The sequence below is a fragment of the Sus scrofa genome, chromosome X (genome assembly GCF_054392235.1).
Source record: "Sus scrofa isolate SSC_HxYL_T2T_F1_AM1 chromosome X, Sscrofa_HxYL_maternal_Yorkshire_Landrace_v2.0, whole genome shotgun sequence".
Taxonomy (NCBI): Eukaryota; Metazoa; Chordata; class Mammalia; order Artiodactyla; family Suidae; genus Sus; species Sus scrofa.
This window is the reverse complement of record NC_139401.1, coordinates 9,171,064-9,195,433: the sequence shown is the minus strand read 5'-3', so window position 1 is coordinate 9,195,433 and position 24,370 is coordinate 9,171,064. Positions and strand designations below refer to the sequence as shown.

The window sequence follows — 24,370 nt, the reverse complement described above, 5'->3', positions numbered from 1 at the left end:
CTGGTGGCAATACCAGATGGATCCTTAACCCACTGAGAGAGGCCAGGGATTGAACCTGAATCCTCATGATTTGTTTCTGCTGAGCCACAGTGGGAACTCCCCAAACGGCTTATTTTAAAGCCACTGAGAATAGTTGTCTTTGGTGGCTGAATTTAGTGGTTAAAATAACCTAGTATATAGAGTAGTGGTTAAGGAGTGGGATATCACAGGCTCAAATCCTGTCTTTCCATAAACAAGTTATAAGAGCTGTGCAGAATTTCTTACTCTCTCTGAGCCTCACTGTGAAAAAGGATAATCTATATTGGCTACTGTGGATTAAATGACCAGTACTAGTTGAATGCTTATATCCAGCCTTCTGCTTATAGAAAGTATTCACTAAATAAGAACAGGAAAAAAAGACAATTTGTGTCATTTATTTTCCCTTGATATAAAGGATAAAAAATAAAATCCAAAAAACACACAAGAAAGTAGGATAGCTACTGACTATATTTTCTTCCTTATTTTTTACAGGGTATTTCCTTGTGAAATTAGAGTTGATTTTGGAATGAGAGGGTGGTATCTCTGGGTAGAAAATGTCTGGCTGAAGAAAGGACTACTGAATAGACATTTTATATTTTGGGTAATTACCCGGAATACAGAAGGCAGTTTTCTGTGCTTGGGAAACTCCCTGCTACAGTAGGAGAACCGTCTTAATTTCTGTTCTAAATTTTATTGTGCATGACAGGCTGTGTTCTCTTTAGAGGCCTCCTGAATATTGGATTTGCTCATATAATTTCATGAACTGAGCTATTCCACTTATCTGTCAGCTCTCATACATTTGGTTCCATGAATATAATTCGATACATTTGGCTAAAAAGACATTGGATAACATAGTTAAGACTTTCATCTTGGCAAAGACCCAGCAAGATTGGAAATATGTAGCAAAATATAGCAAGTCTGGTTCATAGGACTCTATATACAGATAAATAATTTGTTTCTTACAAATCCAGAGCGCTTGGTATATCCAGTATGATTTTATCTCTATTGCAGCTTTTAAACTAGTCAGAACTTCATATGCACAGAGAAAAGGAAAAGCATGACTTTAACCCTTCTTCAATGCAAATATATGATTTGGCATTTTAAATTTTATCTCAATATTTTCCCTCAAACCAATTAAGCTATTAAGCTTTCTTTTATGAAAAATAAAATCATGCTCTACAAAGCATTAATTTAAAATTTTTGGTCAATTAGATTATTTAGCACAAAATTTCAAAATTCACAAAGACTGTGGCCCCCCATATCTAGAACAATTTTGGAGAGGCATAAAGACCACCTCTGCTCCCTTTTTCAGAAAATAATCAGGAAAAGGAACTTTGTAGGAAGAGGTACAGTAGTTCTAAGAAGAAAAATTTTAAGTGATGCGCCAAGTATCCATGTTTTATTTTTGATAAAGACTATCAATAAAAAATTTATTTTATCTGGTCCACTGAGTACCCTGCTGGAAGGGCTGACACTCTGGAAAGAATTTTTTTTTCCTGTTGGAGTTGAAGTCTTTCCTGCATATTCTGTGTTTGGTATGTATATATGTGTGTGTTCCAATTACTACGGCTGTGTAACATCACACCCCAAATGTAGTGGCTTAAAATAATGGTAATAAGTTCTTATCTCTCCAAGCTTCTATGCATCAGGAATTTGAGAGTGACTTAGCTGAGTGATTCTGGCCCTGGTTCTCTCATGACGTTGTAGTTGGTTCTTGAGCAGGGCCGTGATTATCTGAAGGCTTGATGGAGGCTGGGACTCTGGTAGCTCTCTCCCTTGGCTAGCAAATCAGTCCCTCTCTACATGGCCTCTCCACATGCTGCTTGAGTATCCTCACCACATGGTGGATGGCATTTTCCAGAGAGACTGAGCCAAAAGACCAAGGTGAGAGCTTTGATGCCTTTTATGGCTTAGTCTGGGAAAGCACACACTATCATTTCTGCTGGATTCTATTGGTCACGTAGAGCCAGTCCTAGTTCAAGTGGGAGCAGACTACCTAAGGGCATGAACTCCATGAGCATCACCGAGGGCCCATCCTGGAGGCTGGCTACCATGGAGCATATGCTTCCATCACATTTTTATTGACATTTGAAAATGCACTTGGCTAAATACCAATTTTCCAATAAACTACTGGACATGATCTATGTAAACATTAAACGAAGAAAAAAATTTAAGGTTAAAAAAAAAGTTAAGAAACAGCAAGTATGAGAAACGTGAATGTGATGTGATTTTGAACAAAAGAGTGTTTCTGTGTTGTTTTTTTTTCTTTTTTTTCTTAAGGGCTGCACTTGTGGCATACAGAGGTTTCTAGTCTAGGGGTTCAATCAGAGCTGTAGTCCCTGGCCTACACCACAGCCACAGCAACATAGGATCTGAGCCGCATCTGCGACCTACACCACAGCTGGTAGCAATGCTGGATGGATCCTTAACCCACTGAGTGAGGTCAGGGATCAAATCCTTGTCAACATGGATGCTAGTCAAGATTTGCTTCTGCTGAGCCACGACGGGAACTCCAAAAGAGTGGTTTTAAAGATACTTTCCTCTTTAATGGATAAAAAAAAATTCTAAAGCTGTTATGCATGCAATCATTCTTAAGCTTGGAATTAACGTTGTTCCCCTTTGCTTGGGTAGAAGTTATGCATGCTTGATCACTTTAACACCTGTAGTGGTACTTCAGGGAGACAAGTCATCAGACACAGAAAACATGCGTATGTGCTGTGATTCCATAATGAACATATTCACGTGGAAGAGAATCTGGGACATTCAGAATCCGCAAGCTTAAGGACCCTGCTGTGTGTCGGATTCCATAAAACCTCTCTACCATGGGCAGCCTTGGAAGGCGCATGTCAACGTCAGGAAATATGATAGAAAACCCCCAAATGCCTGCCCAGACTCTTTGAGATGCATCTTATGCATCTCATGAGAAGCAGCTTCAGAGTTGTGGGGATGGCTCCACAACACGGAGAATGGCCTAAGGCCTCGTCAAAGACCGCCTTGGAACAGAAACCCTGCCTGAGTTCCCTGGGGAGCAGAACACAGGCACAGACTGGAGAGAGAGGCAACTGCAGAAAAAGATTAATGCAGAGAAGGCAATACCTAGATTCCAGAGTCCACAGTCTCTCTGACTGGGGCTGATCGTGGTTGTCTTAGAAGACCACATGCTAACAGTGGTGCTAACCCTTCAGCTCCTCAAAACTGAGTGCAAAGGTATCTTAAGTTTTCTGTTTCCTTGTGTCTTTGGCTTGGTTTTTATTCTTTATTGAAGCGGGCTTTCCTGAGCAGTCACGTTTGAAAAAGAGAATGGTGGGTTGGCTCTCTACCTCGAAGAATTTGTTGTGGAAAACAACTTTACCAGAAAGAAAACAAAACAAACCCCTACCCCTCACTCCCAGTTTTACCTCTGAAATAAGAAACCACAAAGAGATAGGGAGCTATGTGAACAATGGGATAATTATTTGAAAAGTTTTAATAATAATTTGTCTTTAAGGTAACAAAAATAACATGTGCAGGTGAGACAATATATATTTTTAATTAGATTTTTTTGGGGGGTGGATTATTGTACAGCCTCCATTTGCTTCAGGCTTATTTTTATCTGGGTTCTTCTTTTTCTAAAACTGTTGGAGGGAATTATTTTCTCAGGACATCAAATTCTTGGCTCAAATTGTAACCAGACAGGCTGCAGCACTTTTTTTAAAGTATCTTTTTCCTTCTTGTTTCTCATCTTTTATTTCTCAAAATACATGTGCTTTTTATAGATATGGGAGCAATTTCCAGATCAGGCTCTCTGAAAATAGTCTGAATTAGAATATATTAGGGGAAAATCATAATTTACCCACAGAAGCACATCATGTTTTATTTTATTAAAAGCAGTACACAGAGGCTGCAGACAGGAAATGAGGTGGAGATTTTTCTCTCGGCTCTTATTTAAGGCAGAGTTTTGTTTACAAGGAATTGTTTTTAATGTTATAGGGACACATTAATTAAAAATAAATGTAAGCACAACTCGTTTTCCATTCTGCTTTGTTTTTATTTCTCCTCGAATATCCTCTGGGGGTTTGAGGAAGTGCAAAGGTTGTATTTTCCAAGGGTATCCTTTTCCGGCTGGGGAATGAACTCTATGAGATTCCAAAGAACTTTGCCCCTTGGATCTGTTTCTCCTGTCCACTCGCACTGAGGCTCATCTGGGTCATGCCCTTCATCCTTCTACTCGTGATTGCAGCGGTGGCTCAGATGCCTCACGTTCAATTTAGTTTCCAGATTGCATGTGATTATCACCTGTCATAGAGCAATACTTTGATTGCATCGTATCTGCTCTGAAGTTTGTGAACACATTCCCATTGCTATGAAGCAAAGTCCAAACCCTTCTGGGTCAGCACTGACGATGCATCCAAAAGCTGGCACCGTGATACATGCAAAGACTGAATAACACAGCAATTGCCTTCTTGGGCTTTGGTCCCAGAGAGATAAAATTTATGTTCACACAAAGATCCATATGCAAATGTTCACACAAGTTTTATCTGCAATATCCCCAAACGGGAAACAGCTCCCAGCATTCTTCACTAGGTGAATGGTTAAGCCAACTCCATATTCCTTCCATATATGGAGTACTACCAGGCAACAAAAAGGAAACGGCTATTGAGCGATATAAGGACTTGGCTGTATCTCCAAGGAAATGTGCTGAGTGAAAAAGCCAATCAATCCTTGGCTGAAGGCTGCTCCCAGGTTAGAATAATTCTCAGCGTTTATGGTCTGCTGGTGAAAGAGCATAGCAGAATCTGTTACCGTAGGAAGGTCCCAAGCCAAGAGTTGTAGGTGTCGGTAGTTGGAGGACAGCCTGGCAGACGTGAATACATGTGTGCCAAGGGGATGTGGATAAGCGCAGAAAGAGCTAACGGCTGAAAGTGAAATTAAGGAAACCTACTAGAAATTAGAGCAAAAAGACAAGGAGATGGGGGACAGGAGAGAAACCATAAAAGTTAGAAACCACTCCAGGAGGTCCAATATCTAAATAACGGGAGTTCCAGAAAGAGAGAAAATGAAAAAAACCCAGAAGGAATAAATCATAAATAATTCTTTAAAAAGCCCAAGACAGTGAATCCTGCTTCTGACAGGCATATGGTGGCAGCTTGGTTCTGAACTGTCTCTCCTAGAAAATATACGAAGCTACAAGAAAAACAGCAACCTGCAAGTTACACTTTCAATAAACCTGGGAGTCAGAGAAAACCTGTAGATTCAGAGTTGTAAGCCCAGCTCCCAAAGTCACAACGTGCAGGAAGCCTGATGGAAAAGCCACAGGAGTTTTATATCAGCATAGCACAAACACCGTATTATAAAGTATCAGGGAAGATTAATCTGGGAGTCATCTATGGTATCTGAAGGCACTTTCTTTATTATTATTATTATTATTATTATTTTTTGCCATATCCATAGCATGTTGAGGTTCCCAGGTCAGGGATCTAACCCACATCACACTGTGACCTGAGCCCCTGCGATGACCCCACCTGATCCTGAATCCACTGAGCCACAAGAGAACTCCAATCACTTTACCAAAGAGAGAAGAAAGGGCCTTGTCGGTGGTGTTTCAAGGTCATTACAGATACCCCAGGGCTCTTGTTACGAAGTAAATTCTGATATGGGGAGGGACAGAGAGCTCCGCATTTCCAACCATCCCAAGCGATGCTGATGCTCTGAGGAAGAGAGTCAAGGAGCACACTCTGTATAATGAGGCTTTAGCACAGGGCTCTCAGCCTTGGCTGTACTTTCCAATCACCCAGGGGGCCTTTAAAAAGTCCTGTTGCCCAGGCTCCATCTCAGAGTAGTCCATGCAATCTCTGGGGACCCAGACATACTTGATCAATTGCAGCTCTTAAGGCAGAATCTGGTGCTTAACCTCATTAATTATGTTTTTTCTTGGTCTCTGTTTTAGGGCTACACCTGTGGCATATGGAGGTTCCCAGGCTAGGGGTCCAATTAGGGCTGTAGCTGCTGGCCTACACCACAGCCACAGCAATGCAGGATCTGAGTTGCATCTGTGACCTACACCACAGCCCATGGCAATACTGGATCCTTAACCCACCGAGCAAGGGCAGGGATTGAACCCGCATCTTCATGGATGCTAGCTGGGTTTGCTAACCCCTGAGCCATGACGGGAATGCCAATGTCATTAATTATTAGAGAAATATATATCAAAACCATAATGAGGTATTACCTTACATCTGTCAAATGGCTACCATCAAAAACTCTGCAAATAATAAATGTTGGAGAGGATGTGGAGGAAAGGGATCCCTGTATACTGTTGGTGGGAATGTCAATTGGTGCAGCCACTGTGGAAAAGAGTATGCAGGTTCCTCAAAAAATTAAAAATAGAACCATCATATGACCTAGCAATTCCACTCCTGGGTATGTATTTGGAAAAAAAACATTAATTCAAAAAGATTCATGCACCCCAATGTTCATAGGTACATTATTTACAATAGCCAAGACATGGAAGCAACTCAAGTGCTCATTAAGAGATGAATGGATAAAGGTGTGGTACACAGGAGTTCCTGTTGTGGAGCAGGGGAAACAAATCTGACTAGGAACCATGAGGTTGCAGGTTCGATCCCTGACCTTGCTCAGTGGGTTAAGGATCTGGTGTTGCCGTGAGCTGTGGTGTAGGTCGCAGACGTGGCTTGGATCTGGTGTTGCTGTGGCTCTGGTGTAGGCCGGCAGCTGTAGCTCCATTAGACTCCTAGCCTGGGAACCTCCATATGCCGCAGGTGTGGCCCTATGAAGTGGGGGGGGGGTAAGAAAAAAAAAAAAGAATGTGGTACATGTACAGTGGAATATCACTCAGCCATAAAAATGAAATATTGCCATTTGCAGCAAGGTAGATGGATCTAAAGAATATTAGGCTTAGTGAAACAGACAAGACAAATACCATATGATATCCCTGACACACAGAATCCAAAAAAATAACATGAATGTATACGCAAAACAGAAACAGACTCAAAGATACAGCAAACAATCTTGTGGTTAACCGTGTGGTGAGGGATAAGTTAGGTCTATGAGATTAACAGATACAAACTACTATATATAAAATAGATAAGCAGAGTTCCCCTCCTGGCTCAGTGGAAAGAAATCTAACTAGTATCCATGAGTTTGCAGGCTCCATCCCTGACCTTGCTCAGTGGGTTTATGATCTGGTGATGCTGTGAGCTATGGTGTAGGCTGCAGATGTGGCTTGGATCTGGTGTTGATGTGGCTGTGGTATAGGCAGGTGGCTACAGCTCTGATGCGACCCCTAGCCTGGGAACCTCCATATGCCACGGGTGCAGCCCTAAAAAAAAAATTAGGTACCAGCCAGAATGGCCATCATCAAAAAGTCTACAAACAATAAGTGTTGGAGAGGGTGTGGGGAAAAAGGAACCCTAGTACACTGTTGGTGGGATTGTACATTGGTGCAACCACTGTGGAAAACAGTATGGAGATGCCTCAGAAAACTAAAACTAGAACTACCATTTGATCCAGCAATCCCACTCCTGGGCATCTATCCAGAGAAAACCATGACTCAAAAAGACACATGTACTCCAATGTTCACTGCAGCACTATTTGCAATGGCCAAGACAGGGAAACAACCTAAATGTCCATCGACAGAGGAGTGGATCAAGAAGATGTGGTACATGGAGTTTCCGTTGTGGCACAGTGGTTAACGAATCTGACTAGGAGCCATGAGGTTCCTAGTAGCCCAGTAGCTCCGATTAGACCCACAGCCTGGGAATCTCCACATCCCATGGGAGCAGCCTCAGAAAAAAAGGCCAAAAGACAAAGATGAGAGAGAGAGAAAAAAAAAAAGATGTGGTACATATACACAATGGAATATTACTCAGCCATTAAAAGGAATGAAATACCAGAATTTTTAGCAACATGGATGGACCTAGAAATTATCATGTTAAGTGAAGTCAGCCATACAATGAGACACCAACATCAAATGCTTTCACTGACATGTGGAATCTTAAAAAAGACACAATAAACTTTGCAGAACAGATACTGACTCACAGACTTTGAAAAACTTATGGTGTCCAAAGGAGACAGTTCGGGGAGTGGAAAGGTGCACTAGGGTTGTGTGGGATGGAAATCCTATAAAATTGGATTGTGATGATCATTGTTCAACTACAAATGTAATAGAGTCATTGAGTAATAAAAATAAATAAATAAATAAAAATAAAAGTTGCCGATGGGAGGAAAATTAGGTAAGCAACAAGAATATACTGTATAGCACAGGGAATTATACCCATTATTTTAAAATAATCTACAGTGAAGTATAATCTGCAAAAATACTAAATCACTATGCTGTACACTGGAAACTAACATAATATTGTAATTCCACTATACTCAAAAAAATCATGAATTTCTGAGGGGGTAGGGAGTGGATAAAAGCAGAATCTGGGTTACGTTTTGAACTGGATGATTTAGGGGGTCACAACAGGTGCCTTAAAGAGGGAAGAGAGCCTGTGCAGTGGAGGAGAGCTGGCAGTTCCCAGGCAGTGGCCACATGGAAATGTGGGTCCAGCTACTATTCCACTCTTTCAAGAGGGCATTTGGATGGGTGATGGGGAAACTATTAATTTTTATGTACTGCCACCCAACCCAGATTCCCCTGAAACATGGGGCAGGACAGCATTGGGCAGACTGGAAAACCTGCTGGTGGGATTTAGCTTGGCCTGGTGGCAACCTCTGAACAAGATGGGCACTCACAAGTGTGCCGAGAGGGGTTTCCTCACCCCAATGCCCGAGGTTTGGCAGGTTCCCTCGATGGAGCCCAAAGACGCTAAACACCTACAGTAACAGCATCAGTGTCACTGTCAGGACGAAATGGCAAAGTTCCCACCAGGAAGAAAAGGACAATTCAGGACTAGAGGAGGACAGCTAGAAAAGCTGACTAGTTAATTCAGATGATATCTTCACCTTATTTCCTAGGACACAGTTATCCACAGCCAGCCAGTTATCTATCTATCCATCCATTCATCCATCCATCCATCTACCCACCTACCTACCTATCCATCTACTCCTACCCACCAGTCCATCGATGCATCCATCCATGCATGCATCCAACCATCCATCTGTTATCTATTTATCTATTTACATGCATAAAACTTTTTTTTTCTGGTAAAGAATCGGGAAGGCAATAGGAAAATCTGTATTGTTGACAACCTTATCAATTTTCTCCAGTCTGGCACTGTAATACACATTTAAATTTACATATTCAGATTAACCCACGAGGAGCTCCATGAGCACCTCCACCTAGGCAGCTCGTTTCTCCACCTTCCTGACAATATTCTTTCATCCATTCATTAATCACTACAGCACACACCTGAGTACATTCCCATAGAGGCTGCCAGCTTAGTGGCCCATAAATCATTCCAACTCTCTCCCTTTATCTTTCATTCACATGAGTCTCTACTCCTCTGTAACATCTGAAAAAAGGCCCAATGATACACAATTATTTTTCTAAATCTACCTATGTAACTTGGTTATATGTTAGGTGAGGCTTCACAGATTTTACTGTAAAGATATAAATTTACATTACACGGAAGGAATACAGGAGACATACTGCTGATTAAAAGGAATCATAGCGAATAGTGACAATGTGCATCGAGGAAGAAAAGTGGAAGTGAGACTGAATTGTCGGTATGGGGTTCTGTAATGGGAGATTCTGAATGCCAAGTGGCCATTCATTTCAGGATGGGAATGCATACTGGCCCCACAGGTACTCTAAGGTTTTAATGTGCTCACACTTCTGTGATCAGCAATTCAAAGAACTTACAACACACCGTTTAAAATCATCTCACTCACGTCCATCTCATTGCCCCAGTACCTAAACTCTGAGGGCAGACCTAAAGGCTCTTGTTCAGCAGTCGGAGGAGGTCCTGGCACTCAGCAGGCTGCATTAGTTTGCTGAGGCTGTCACACCAAATACCACAGACTGGGGTACTTAACAACAGATTGGTCCTGCGGTTCTGAAGACAGCAAGCAAGAGATGAAGGTGTTGGCAGGGTCAGGCTCCCTCTGAAGGCACCAGGGAAGGAGCTGTTCCAGGCTTTTCTCCTAGCATCTGGTAGTTCCTTGGCTTGTGGCAGCAGAACTCCAGTCTTCACAGAGTTGTCTCCCTGTGTGTACATCTTTGAGTCTAAATTTCCCTTTTTGTTTGTTTTCTTTTTAGGGCTGCACCTGCAGCCTATGGAAGTTCCTAGGCTAGGGGCTGAATCAGTAGAGACACAGCAATGCCGGATCCAAGCCACATCTGTGACCTACACTGGCAGCTTGTGTCATCACTGTATCCTTAGCCCACTGAGGAAGGTCAGGGTTCGAACCCGCATCCTTATAGACACTATGTCGGGTTCTTAACCCACTGAGCCACAATGGGAACTCCTTAATTTCCCATTTCATAAGGACGCCTGTCATATTAAATGAGTCCCCCTCCCTTTCCCCTACCACAGTATCGCCTCATCCTAACTTAACTAATCACTTCTAAAACAAACCTATCTCCAAATAAGATCACATTCTGAAGTACTGGGGGTTAGGATCTCAACATATGAATTTTGGGGGAACACAATTCAACTTGTAACATGGGCACACACTACACACACAGTGAATGAATGAATAACAAAACAGGGAAAGGGCCTGCCTGGGTACCACAGTGCTCCAAGGGACCAGGTCACTGCACATGTCTGATTACATCTACTCCACAAGCTAGAACTCTACAAAATAAATGAGTATATTATTTTATCTTGATTCTTTATAAACATAGGACAGGGATTCCTTAAGTAACATGAAACTGTGACAGTGCGTGCATTGCATATGGTTTGTTTGTTTATTTATTTATTTTTTTAGGGCTGCACCCACAGCATACAGAAATTCCCAGGCTAGGGGTTGAACTGGAGCTGCAGCCGGCCTACACCACAACCATAGCAACCCCAGGTCTGAGCTGCATCTGTGACCTGTACCACAGCTCACAGTAACACAGGATCCTTAACTCACTGAGCGAGGGATCGAACATGTGTCCTTATAGATACTAGTTGGGCTCATTACCACTGAGCCACAACAAGAACTCCCTTGCATGTGGTATAATAAGAGTTAAAGTATACATGCATAAAGCATTTTAGGAAGAATACTCAGCTAAACCTAGAAAGTGGCTTCTGATGTGACTTGTTGGCTCCTGGGCTCAACCTGCAAGTTTGGACCCTGGCTGCTCCACTGCCCAAGGTCAGAAAACATACTACCCTAAAGCAGAAGTTCAGAAAAAGGCCCCATGCCCAGTGTGCGTCCTTCTGCTTTAGCTTCCCAGAGTTTCCTCTGATTTGGTTTCTAGCATCACCCTGGGTATCTGTTGTCTTTTGACCTGTTTTGTCTTCTTGTTCATCCTATATTTAACCATCCCTCACTGGTCACTTGTATCACAGAAGATAAACTCATTGCAAAACTCTTAAGAATTTCACATGTAATTCTTCAAAAATCATGACTTCAACAGAGGAACTTTCCATCATGTTTATAGACCCGTCAACACCTGTACGTCTATTGTGCTAGCTGCTTTTGTTCCTAACTGCTATTGCACCGATACGTGCACTGTTAGACCTGCTGGAGTTGCAGAAAAAGAAGCACCATATGGGGAAGGAGCCAGGCCTGATTTTGTTTTCTAACTCTATTTGCAGTTCCTGAATAGCATCTGATACATACCTGTTTTCTTATTGAGAGTCTCTTCCTGCTGGGAACCCAAGTGCTAACACTTGGCCTTTAGCAGCACAACCGAAACTTATCTGGTTCTTCCGGGGAGGTATTTTCCCAATCTCTACACTGAAGGCTTTGGGCTGCAAGATGCTGGGAAGGCGGCCCTCCATTATTTAAAATACCTTTTCCTATACAGTGTTTTCTGCACCTGTAAATATATGCCCTCACTTTCAAGACAACCACATACCTACTGAGAGTCAGCTTTACAGTCAGCCTAGGACTTTCTTTAAAACATTTCAAATACAGGTTCCTCCCATGTAAAATGGTTCCTAGAATATAAGTGGCCAGTCACCTGGCCATGGAGTGGAAGACACAGGTCTTAAACTAAACTTTCTAAAGCTAAGATCAGTAGTCTTCCCAGGAAAATATCCAAATGACTGTTTTACTTAAAAGAAAAAAGGGAAAGAGGAGCACACAGCTTTTAGAGTTCATAGATCTAAAACCAGGAGCAACCTATTCCAGTTGCCTCATTCATAGGTGGGGAAACTGAGGCCCCAAGAGTCCCCAAAGGGTCACAATACAGTAGAGGGAACAGAGTGTCTGGGACACAAAACCTAAGAGAAATACAATGCAAACCTCAGATGCAAGACATGATTTTAAATTTTACAGCAGTGCCATTAGAAATAGTAATAAGAAACAGATGAAATTAATTTTAATAATACATGTAACCAATCTAATCCATCAAAAATATTATCATTTCAGCATGTAATTAATGTATAAATTATTAATGTATATTTTACATTCTTTTTTTTATACCAAGTCTTTGAAATATGCTCACAGCACATCTCAACTCAGGCCAGCCATGTTTCAAGTGCTCAGCAACTGCACATGGCCAGTGGCTGCCCTCTTGGATGGCACAACACAGGACAGTCCTTAAGCCCGAGTTGAATTTTCTTCTCAGAAACTGCACTCTGCCTCCCAGACTTACACACCATCAGAATTTGTAAAACATTAATCATAAAGAGCTGGTGCTTATTTTGAATTACTGTAGGTGGAAGACCGCAGGGATAGCAAGCAGTTGGGTGGTATATTTCGTTCATGGAAGATGTTCTAAATTTTAGCTCCTGTCCAAGAAATGCAAATCAGTAATAAAAACTAGATTATAAATTTCACAGTGGGATATAATATTTGAAATATTTGTGTTTGGAAAATAAAGGAGACGAACACACTTTCGATGTAATGCTTCCAGTATTACTGATTTTCATTCTTTGAGTTAGTTATGGTCAGATTCCATTAAAACTAACCCTGTCTCACAGGCTCCCCCACCCATTCTCGCCCCAAGGAGCAGCACATGAGCCCTTAAGATGTCACTGTAGGGAAGCCATACCCCTCAGCCCCACTTAAATCCTTTCTAGTACTACTGGTCAGTCTTTTCTAAAATATGCTCCACAGAGCAACAATCCTGTGGGATGTGTTAATGAATTCTACCAGGAAAAAGAGATTCTGTGTCCACAGAAGTTTGAGCAAAACTGGGCTAATCATATCAGTGAGGCTGGGGTTTGGCTGCCTGTGACAAAGCTGACTCCATGTTCTCAGCAAGAGCCCAGGCTGTTTTTCCCATCCCTACCCCCTTGTCTTCAGCCTTATGCTCATGGCCTCATCTTTGCAAGATGACGTCCCCGGATGTATGTGTTCTAGGTTCAAACACAAAAGGGAGGGAGGGAGCAAAGATGCTTCCAGCCAAAAGCTAAAATGTCCGCTGAAATCTCTACACCCGTCCTACTGAGGTCTCATCAGCTAGAATGATACCCACGGCCAGCTTCAGCTTCAAGGGAAGCTGAGGATGAATATCTTCACCAAGCACGTTATGGTGGTCAACTGAGTCATCCTGTCCTGAGAATGAAGGAGGGAACAGAATCTGCGATGCTCAGCATCTGCCACATGCAGTCAAAGCTTCTTTAGAGCTACTGACCTCAGAATTTGCTTTGTGCATGTCAAATTGGGGAACATTAATCTCCCCCGCCCCCATAAAATTCTTTTTTCTTTCTTTCTTTTTTTTAAAGGGCCGCACCCGTGGCATATGGAGGTTCCCAGGCTAGAGGTCTAATGGGAGCTGTAGCCTTCACCACAGCCACAGCAACATGGGATCCGAGCCTCATCTGCGATCTACACCACAGCTCACGGCAACGCCAGATCCTTAACCCACTGAGCGAGACCACGGATCGAACCCGCAACCTCATGGTTCCTAGACGGAGTCGCTAACCACCGAGCCACGACGGGAACTCCATAAAATTCTTATTTTTCAGGGAGGAACTTGAAGAACTCTTGTTCTGGGCACTATGCTTTGGGCGACGTTGCAGTTAATACGTCATTCTGGGAAATGCCACATGCCTTAAAAAGGAGACGAACCAAAGACAAAAAAAAAAAAAAAAAAAAAAGGGCAAAAAAAAAAAAAAGGGAGACGAACACAGGGTTTGCGGAGGCCCCTGCATACAGGGTCTCCTACCCGCTCTCTCTGAGCCAGTTCCCACTTTCCCAGGGTCGCTTGCAGCCAAACTCGGGCTTATCAAAACCTCTCTTGGGGCCGCTGGATAAACGCGTCCATCTCTCCTTCCAGGCAGGTGTTCGCTTTTTCCCCGAAAACGGGAGATGCTGAAGAGAATGACGCCCTCCCTGTACCTCGGCCTGGAACGCAGCCCCCAGGCCTGGAGTGACAGCAGCCACGCGTGAAAACAAGAGCCAGTTCCAGAAACGCCCGCCGTCCAAACTATGCCAGCTGCGGCCCGTCTCCAGATTTCCGTCACGGGAGCAACAGTTTCTCTTACCTTAAGATGAAAGTCCCCTCCTTGGTATCAAGGGACTGCTCGCCGCCCGCGCAGCGACCTCAGCCGCAGCCTCAGAGACCCGGGATGCCGCCGGCACTTCCGCCGCCGGCGGCTCTGCTCCCCAAACGCCAGCTTTCACTTCCGGTACCGGTTCAAGATGGCGGCGGCCACGCGGGAAAAATCTCTTCAGAACCAACCGTGAGGCCGGCAGAGGGGCTCCCACCCGACGGGACCCATAGCCCAGCAGGTGGGAGGGGTCGGGACACCGCCTCCTGGTCAAGGTCACCGTCTGTCGCCCCGCCACCGCAGTCCCCCCACAGTCGGGAGCGGACTTGAAACCCGGAGCTGCCCCCTGAGGAGGGAAGGGTTGGATCCCCACATGGGCGCCCTGAGAGAGGAGCACTTCGAGGACCAAGGCGGCTCCCATCGTGAGGCCCCCAAGCATCCGCACTGCCTTTGGGCTTTAGTACTTTCCTTATCTCAGGTGGACCTTATAATTGCCGTCTCACCTTCCGAACTCTTGGAAGGGCTTCCAGAGGCATGAGGGGCGCCAGGTGCAGGCGTGACGGAGGCTCCTTCGCTTCCCTTGAAACGAGGGCCCGAGGGGCAGGCGGCTGGTTTGACACACGCCCGGGAGCCTGGATTTTCTCTGGGAACGAAGATACCATCTTTTTTCTTTTTCTTTTCTTTTTTTTTCTTTTTTCTTTTTTTAAACTCTAGATCCAGAGCGTTTCACAAAAGATAGCCAGGAGCTTAGATCCTCCACCCAAGAAGGGGCTCTGGGATTTGTACTGGTGTTCCTTGCCTCGTGGCCAGTGTTTCTGGGAAGGGTTATGGGCACCTGTGGGTCAACAGCAATCAGCATTGGCCTCCGACTTGGGTCTTGGTTCCTAATTAGTCCTGTCATACATTGACAGCCTGGCAGCCTACCCTGACTCCACAGCCAACATCTTTCTCAGGGAGTGGGTGGATTCTTGCCCCATGCTGAGTAGACCATTTGGAAAGACAGTATAAGCATGGGTTTGAGACCCTGTGATTCTCCAGCTACTTCAGCCCTTCACAGGATTGGATTGCCTTTGATCTTTAATACTTTTCCTTATCTCAGGTGGACCCGTAATTGCCATGCACTTTTGGATGCTGAAATTGACACTGGTGGCCATCCTGGTGCAGAGGTGACCCAGACTCCAGCCCTAGACTCAGCCCTGACTTTTCTTTTCCCACCCAAGTTCCAGCATATCTATGGATTTTGAAAATTTTCGAATTGTTATCTGGGAAATGGTATGTCTTAGCTAGCATGCAAGATGGTGCCCAATGAGTCTTTCCCCCTGATTGTTGCATTCTTGTGTGGTTCCCTCCACATCAGTGAGGGCTGACCAGTACAGTGTGAAAACTGGTAGATTATGGATCTCTTGGGGTGCGACTTCAGCAGATAGGCCATAAAAAGCATTACCACTTATACGTTGTTCTCTCTTGGATCACCTGCTCTAGGTGAAGCCACTTGTCATATCATGAAGTCAGTTAATGGAGAGATGCTTGTGGTAAAGAACTGAGGTTTTCTGGCAACCAGCCAGCACCACGTTGCCTGCTCTGTCTACGCCTAGCTTGGAGCTGGATCCTCTTCCAGTCTCAGTCAAGCCTTCAGATGACGGCAGCCCTGGCTGACATCTTGACTGCAACCTCAAGGGAGGTGACCCACTGAAACTAGGAGGTAATGGTTATTATTGTGGTTATTGTTTTAGACTACCAACTTTTGGGGCAATTTGTTACACAGAAACAGGGGGCATATATAATACTTCAGGGCCCAGTCATGGCCGCCAGAAGTTCTTGTGAAGTCCCCTGCCTTTTTGCTAGACTACTGTAATATTTGTTTTACAAAAGTGCCCATATGATATTTTTCCATTTAGGACATGAATAAATACTTTTTTAAAAGTATGTAATCAGTACTTTTAAATTATTTTAGTACTTAGTACTCCAGTACTTTTCAGCATTTATTAGTTTGGGGAAATTGGAAATGGTGTGAGAATGCAAAGAAAAAAGGCAAAATGACCTTTAGAAATGTAACTGATATAAGATTGAAAAAAATCGAGAATGTCAGCTCAAGGAACCAAACTTTTCCCCACTGAGCTTATGAATGGATTCAGGAGGCTGCTAGAAATGAGTATTATGTCTCCTTCCTCCTGTTCTTTACCTTTTGAAGGTGAGATTTCTTTCCTTTACACTTGCAAAGATATGAGAACCCTACCCAGGAGCCAAAATGAAAATATACACATGTTAGGTGAGAAATTGTTTCATCAGCCAACAGTGAGGGATTCGCAGGTAATATATGTGGGAGAGGCAGATTGAGTGGGTCAGTATCCAGCCTGGCTCCCTGGGTCCTGGACAAGCCACTAATCTTCTGCGTCTGTGTGGTCCTTTGTAAGTGGGGAGGTAGAAGGTTCTTGTCAGGGTTCTGTTTTTCTTGTGATTATGATATACAATTAAATTTTATTAAGTAATTGCATTTTTAAACACAAACATGGTTATAAGGGACAGGTCAAACAGTGCACATTATAATGCAAATAGAAACTGAGCCTGATGAACCTCAGCTGATATTTAACTTAATCCATCACAGTGAGGTGGCCGGCACCTTCACTTGGTAGATTAAAACAAAAATGGCATTGTGTAATACACCAGTATTACTCTAAATTTTTACCTGTACAATTAGCACAAAATATCTTTTCATTACGATTATAGATTGTCATTAGAAACATAATGAATTGTTCCTGGGGCAGACAAAGCTAAAGTGAAATATAATCGTCCCTGTCATCCCTGAAATGAAAAAGTAAGGAAACAGTGTGTCACCAAGAACAACTTTACTCACACACACAATTTTGAAAATGCAGTGCCTTCATACATTGGCTTTCTTCTTCTTTGTATGATGACAGCGTAACAGTTTAATGTTAACCCCTGTTGAAAATCTCTAATGTTCATCTTATTATCTTTTGAAGATGTAGGACAAAAACAGGGTTAAAATTCACCTGGTTAAAATTCACCAGGAAACTCTTGATAGAGTGATGGATGATAGACCTTGGGACTTGATGGCTCTCTCATGGTTGTCCCATTGGATGAAATTCATACCAATAAAGAGAAAGAAAATCTTTCCTTAAACTTTGGACTCTGAAAATTAGGTTTCATTTACAAGCTGATTTGTCCTGATTACTGAGAATTATCCGATAGAGATCAGGAGCAGAAGCCCTCTGAAGCCCCTACTTAGCTGTCCCCCCAGGGGACCCACCCTGCCTCCCTGCTAATCTTCTGTCTGTACTCTGCACATCCAGGCCACATTTTAATAGGGATGTTAAAAATGTTCCTGGTGTCATTTTACTGAAAACACAGTAGCGGTTTGGGCATACATTTACCTAACAGGAAAGGCTTCAGGGGAGAGAGAGGCCATTTGCTTGTGAGGGTTTTGATCCCAGGCAGGTATCCTGAAAACCTTTAATGATGAATTATTCTCTGCTCACACCCAGTAGGGCTGAGTCTAGTCTGCAGTCAGAGAATAGTGTGTACACGGAGCTGTCTCATCCCTCCTCTAGTCCTTCCCACTCTCACCCGTACCTGGACCCTACCTGGGCACCTGCTGACCTGACTGGAGCAAAGAGCGGATGGGTGGAGGGGGAAAGGAGGTCCCTGTCTACTGCTCTCTGGCTGATCTTTTTCTCTGTTGCGCTTGCTTCACGATTTTCTCACTTGGGCTCAGGAACCTTTTTTTTGGGGGGAGGTAAACCTGGGAATACATGAGGTTTGGGTTTATTGTGCTAAATTATGGTCGGCGTGTTAGTGGAAAGTTGATACAGGGCATGCAGGGGCCACTATCTCCCTCTGATTTGAGTCCAGGCCGTTGTCACTGGGATGATAACAGCCACTTGAATTGGTGACAGAAGAGTACTGGCAGCCTGAATTCAAAGTCTCGATTTGAGAATGTTTTTGCCTCAGCTCACAGTTCAAAATAATGACCTCTGCCTTGAAAGAGGCCCTTAACAATGGCTACATCTCATGCAGTTTGTTAGTTGTTGAAAAGAGAATTTACTTCTGTAATCTGTGTGGGTGTCTATACACATGCATGAATGTGTATGGGTATGTTTGTGTCTGTGTGTGATTGTGTGTGCTTCAAAGATTAATGAGGCATGTTAACAATTTTAAGTGTTTATTTGAGTGAAAATTGATTTGGATCAGACAGCACCAAACTGGAAGTGGTTAGGAATGCTCCACCCACAGGAGCTGGTGGTAGACTTTGATAGAGAAAGAGCAGAGGCAAACTGGGGATATTATTGCTTTGCTATAATTTCAAGCCTAGTTGGCTGTTTTGGATTGGTTGTCCTTGGGATTCAATTTGGTAACATTATAGGCTTAGATTTTGATTTGTTGACTAGGCCTCCCTCCATGGCAAGAGAGTCCCCTCCGTCTATTGGCCTCATTGTTTCATTAATTTAAATGTACACTTGGGTACAGGTGTGTGCCTGCTTGTGTGTGCAGGTCAATGTGTATGTTTGCATGCATGTGTGCTTACAGATTTATGTGTATGTATGTGCATGTTTGCCTTCAGGTGTATGTATGCACACATGCAGATGTGTGTGGTACACTTGTGTACGTGCATGTATGTGCATTTATGTTTGCACATTTATATTTGCTCACTGTACACAACCTGTGGTAACCTCTCCTGTACTTTAGTCTCTTTGTTTTCCCACCGCTGCTGCTTGCTCTGATGTTTGTATGCAATCAGAAATGATTTTTGAGGCCCCACATACTAGATTGAAGCTTTACAGAATTAATGGGTCAGGAGGAGCAGACTGATTATGGAAGAGAGAGGTTATTTAAACACAACTCCCAGCGGTCAGGGACAGTGGGAAGGAATGGGAATGGCATCCCTGCTCCAGATGGGAGGGTGCCTGTTTGCCTGGAGACCAGGGGGAAGGGCTCAGGTAACAAAAGCTGTTCTCTGGCTCCTTCCTGTGATGGGCAGCAGCTTGAAGGGCTGAGGGGCCTTCTGAGCCTTGCACATCTCCATTGCCATGCTTGGTTTCCGGTTGCTGTTTAGACTGTGGGAACAGCATCATATTGGTACATTGGACAAAACGCCACTGCACTAGACCCCTGCAGGCTGTGTGTTCAACTGAATAAAGACCAGCTGATGCTTTGAGACATTTCTTTTTCCACTATTACCCTTCCTTTATTTTTGTTTCCTTTTTCCTGTAATTTTCTACTCTCTTCTTCCCTTTCCACATCTCTTCTGCCTCCGTACTTAAAAAAAAAAAAATCAAATGGTTATAAAATCAGTTTTCTGCCTAGGCAATCCTCTGATAATCAGATGAAAAATCTGGCACAGTATTTTTTTTCTTGAAACATAACCATGTTTTTCCTGTAGACATAGCATTTATTCCTTAAGCTTTTCTTATACTTGTTCCCATGTTTTCTCCCCAATTTCCTACATCTTTTTTTTTTTTTTTTGGCTGCGCCTGCGGCATGTAAAGGTTCTCAGGCCAGGTAATGAACCTGCACCACAGCAGTGACCCAAGCTGCTTCATTGCCAGAGCTGGATCCTTATTTTGCCACAAGGGAATTCCGTATGTTGTCCTCTTAAACGTAAAAGCATATAATATACTGTCTTCTTCCGCTTAGTATCATCTGGGCTGAGGAGGCCTTAAACTACATATCTGGCTGGGATAGAGCCACAGAAACACAAAGAGGCTGCATTTAAAGAATGACACTTCCTGATGCTGATTTATTCGAGCCGCTCCGCTACATGAACCATATTACAGGCCATCACGGTGAGGATAAGAGCCATGTTTGTTGAGTACTGTCCATGGCAGGCAGTCAGCGCTCTGCTTGCGTTGTCACACGTCACCCTTAGCCCTCAACGACGTCCTTACTCGGGTTCTCTCCCTTCGCTGAGAGAAGGTGAGAGGCTTCCTCCAGACTGCACAGTACCAGGCAGCTGTGACTCTAACCTGGGCAGTTGGCCTCCCGTGTGCGGCACCCAGACCTGTATGAAGGGAAATGTGCAGGAACAAAACAGGAGTGAGTGTGAATCAAGAGGCAGCGTCTGAGGACGAGCTTGCGAGTGGGATCTCAGCTCTTCCTCACGGCTCATTTAATTAAACTCTGGGTGGTTCTGGAAGATGGGAAAGAGGGGAGCTGGGTACAAATGTGCATTCTTGGGGCCCCCTTGGAACCTGCTGAATCAAATAGGCCTTGATTCACCAAGGGCCGCCTTTGGTGTCTGAACGCGCCCCCCTGTGGGGCTTGCTGATTGTCATTGAAGTTTGGGACCTGTGGCTCCAGGGTGAACTCTACAGCTATTGCTGCTTTCTTTCCTCCCACAAGGAAGACCACCGAGGGGTTGAGCAGGAGGAAGAAGACGGGTACTCAAGGGAGAGAGGAAGGCATGTGACTGAGTCCTTAGGTTGCTACCCACGTGGTCATCAGTGCCTCAGCTCTCTGCCGTCAGGGTAAAGGCTTGCAGTTGGATTATAATTATTAGCTTAGAAGATTCTTCAGTGAAGAAGTGGAACATTTTTTAACTCTACTGCAGACTCCATATTCTTCCTGCCCTCCCCAGCATGCATCACCTCCCCTGACTTGGTGAGCTCCTCACCCCTGGGGGGCTGATAGAATGAGAATTAGATGCTACACCAGGAGGCCAGGAGGCAGGGCTCCTGGATTCTCTCTCACTACAGGGCCTCTCACTTGCTTTAATTTCAGCGGAGGCCTCAGTCAGGTTAATGCAGGGCCCTGTTAACTTCAAAAGGACCCAGAGCTGCTGGCATTCAGTAACTTCCTTTTATTAGACTGTTCCACAGTCTAGTGGATTTCATGAGTAAAAGGTAATTTCATTCCCCAAAGCATCTTGAAGACCAGGCTACACTGGGAGAACATTGTTTCAGTTGCTGCTGCCTCCCAGCTGAGACTTAAGAAAACAAAAGAAACAGTTTCATATGATAATATTAGCAAATACATCTTCTGTAAGCCCTGTCTTCATGCTTTTGAGTTGCATTATTTCCTCCCCATAATGTTGACTTACTTGCATAAACCATTTTGCTGTACAAAGTGGAGAAAATTATTTCACACTTGCTTTGATCAGGAATCTGTTGAGGTGGTTAAACTATTCACTATATTCAAATATGGTTAGCTTTGCTCAGAGAGAAGGGAAAGGCAATGAGATTGTGAGCATAAGAGGCCTAAGTGCGGTCTTGAATATTTTCAGATGGATTTAAAAAGTAGTTTAAATTTAAGAAGGTCAGAGATGCTGGGAATCTAAAGCATGAGTGGTGTTCATATTTTAGCAGTGTTCTCATGTGATGTCTCATGTGTCATCTGACATCTAGATTATGTAAAGCCAAAACGAGGTCACCATGACAACCATCTGTCCCATTAATTCATTGTTATGAGTTAATTTGGATCAGGATCTTAGCTAAATTATGAAATGTTTGGTCTTTGTTTGTGCTGCAAACCATTTGGTGGTGATTTGCATTACTTCCAGTTTCTGGATTTGGACAGCCACTGTTGCCATTCTCTCCTCTCTCATGAAAAGAAGGGTTTTTTCGTTGTTGTTGCTTTCTTTTTCTTTTTTTAACCTCCTGGGAATTAGCTTACACCATTGTGTGTAGGTGGTGGTGCTGGTGAAGTATCCACTACTTAATGATGATAAAATATTTATTTTAAAAATACCTTGGCTTTTTGAGGGTTTTATCTTGTGATTACATCAGGTAATTGCCTGCTGAGGTGTGGTGTTGTGGAAATTTGCAGAAGTGAAAGATTAGTTGGTGGGCCACAAATCAATTATGGTTGGAAGAGCAGAATTAAACCTAAAATTCATGAAACATATTGCTTCACCCAGTAGTACTTACTTACAAATGACAACAAAAGTTGCCCAAAGCATGGTTATGTAATTGCTTTGATGTGGGATCCTTACTTGCCAAGGAGTCTTGGGACATTGTAGCTGGCCTGCCTTGGGCTACAGTGGGCCCATAGGAGCAAGCCCTGGGATCCGGCCAACCTCAAAGGGTCTGCTGGGCAGGCTGTAAGTGAAAACCAGTGAGGAAAAAAAAAAAAAAAAAAAATCTCCTGGTAAATAACTGAATCTTTTTACAGGAGTAACATGTTTTTGTTTTTGTTTTTTTTTTTTTGTTTTGTTTTGTTTTGTCTTTTTGCCCTTTTCTAGGGCCGCTCCTGTGGCATATAGAGGTTCCCAGGCTAGGGGTCGAGTTGGAGCTCTAGCCACCGGCCTGTGCCAGAGCCACAGCAACACAGGATCTGAGCCACGTCTGCAACCTACACCACAGCTCATGGCAACGCTGGATCCTTAACCCACTGAGCAAGGCCAGGGATCGAACCTGCAACCTCATGATTCCTAGTCGGATTCGTTAACCACTGAGCCACGACGGGAACTCCTAACAAGTTTTTTTTAGTTGCAGTATTGCGCTATCAATTACGATAATGATAGGTAAGAGTAAATGAGGGTGTTCCTCTGTGGCTCAGCTGGTTAAGGGTCCAGTGTTGTCCTTGTACTGTTTGGGTTGCTGCTTTGGCATGGGTTCCATCCCTGGCCTAGGAACTTCCACATGCTAAGTGTATGGCTAGAAAGAAAAAAAAAAGTAACGAAAAGGTGAGTTTAGGAGTTAAAGTCTGGATTTGAAAAATACACACTTGTTTCAGGCAAAGAAAAAGGATCCATAGATCGGGAAATGTAGGCTGGAACTAGTGGCTCTGTGTATGGTGGAGGGTAGGTAGGAAATAGATTCATGGCTTTTTATCCGAGGGTGGAGAATGTGCTAGAAAGATGGACCTGTGGGAGTTATTTTGGGCTTTGAATTCAGAGAGACTTAGTAAATGCCAGCTTTGACTTTGTTATGGCAGCCCTAGGAAGCTGGCGTATAAAATAGTAAAATGACAAATCACCAGCAAAGGAAGTAGTTTTGAGTCTCAGCTGCTATAGCTGGGAGCAGTCGTGTCTTATACACAAGACATAGAAAATAATCATGGAACAAACGGTGGAAACCTTCCAAAGCATATGGAGGCCTGAGGATTCCTTTTTCTGTTTGAGGTTGAGCAAAATCTTCCCAGTTCATGCATAAGAAAACAAGGGCCTTCCCATCATCTCGGGTCACTGCAGCTGCCGTACTTACTGTGATTTCTGTGTCATGTGAATAGACGAATTAGAAACTGCGTAAAGCAAGGGAAGTAGATGAAGAATTGCCAGCCCTGGAGTCCCTGTCGTGACTCAGTGGCAGCGAACCCAGCCAGCACCCATGAAGATGTGGGTTTGATCCCTGGCCCTGCTCAATGGGGTAAGGATCCGGCGTTGCCGGGGTTGTGGCGTAGGCTGGCGCTGCTGCTCTGATTAGACCCCTGGCCTGGGAACTTCCGTGGGTGCAGCCCAAAAAGAAAAAAAGAAAAAAAAAAAAAAGAATTGCCAACCTGTTACTTGGTTTAGGCAGAAACGCTGAAAAGCTCAAACACCAAACATACTGCACTCTGAGAAGGGAAATGGGGCATATTTGACAACAGTTTTTGACAGCAGAAAGGAACCAGTCTGGTTGAGACCAGGGCTTGGAATTTTGAATATAAAAGGCCAGATTGGTCAGTGTGTTGTAAGGATTCGACTCTCCTGCTGTAGTGTGGAAAGCAGCCACAGACAGCATCTAGGCAGATGAGCATGCCTGTGTTTCTGTAAAGCTCCATGCATGGACACTGAAATCTGAATTTTGTACAATTTTCGTGGGTCGTGATAGATTGATTCTTTTGATTTTGCTCAACCATTTGAAAATGTAAAAGCAGTTCTG

At 43.7% G+C, this 24,370-nt stretch overlaps 1 protein-coding gene across 4 annotated transcripts in view; it reads left to right on the top strand.

Annotated features, from left to right (window-relative positions):
* Positions 1–24,370, top strand: part of LOC110257727 (uncharacterized) — a 375,658-nt gene that overhangs the window by 27,951 nt on the left and 323,337 nt on the right. For 2 of the 4 annotated variants that reach the window (XR_014835036.1, XR_014835035.1), the window contains exons 3-4: positions 14,342–14,796; positions 16,038–16,257. Coding sequence is in view for 2 of the 4 variants with exons in the window: in XM_085007126.1 (XP_084863252.1) it covers positions 14,556–14,796; positions 15,655–15,725 (312 nt within the window). In the remaining 2 variants the exon portion in view is untranslated. Of the gene's footprint in view, positions 1–14,341; positions 14,797–15,654; positions 15,828–16,037; positions 16,258–20,207; positions 20,357–24,370 lie in introns of those variants that run through there. The other 2 variants (XM_085007126.1, XM_085007125.1) reach the window with 2 other exon arrangements.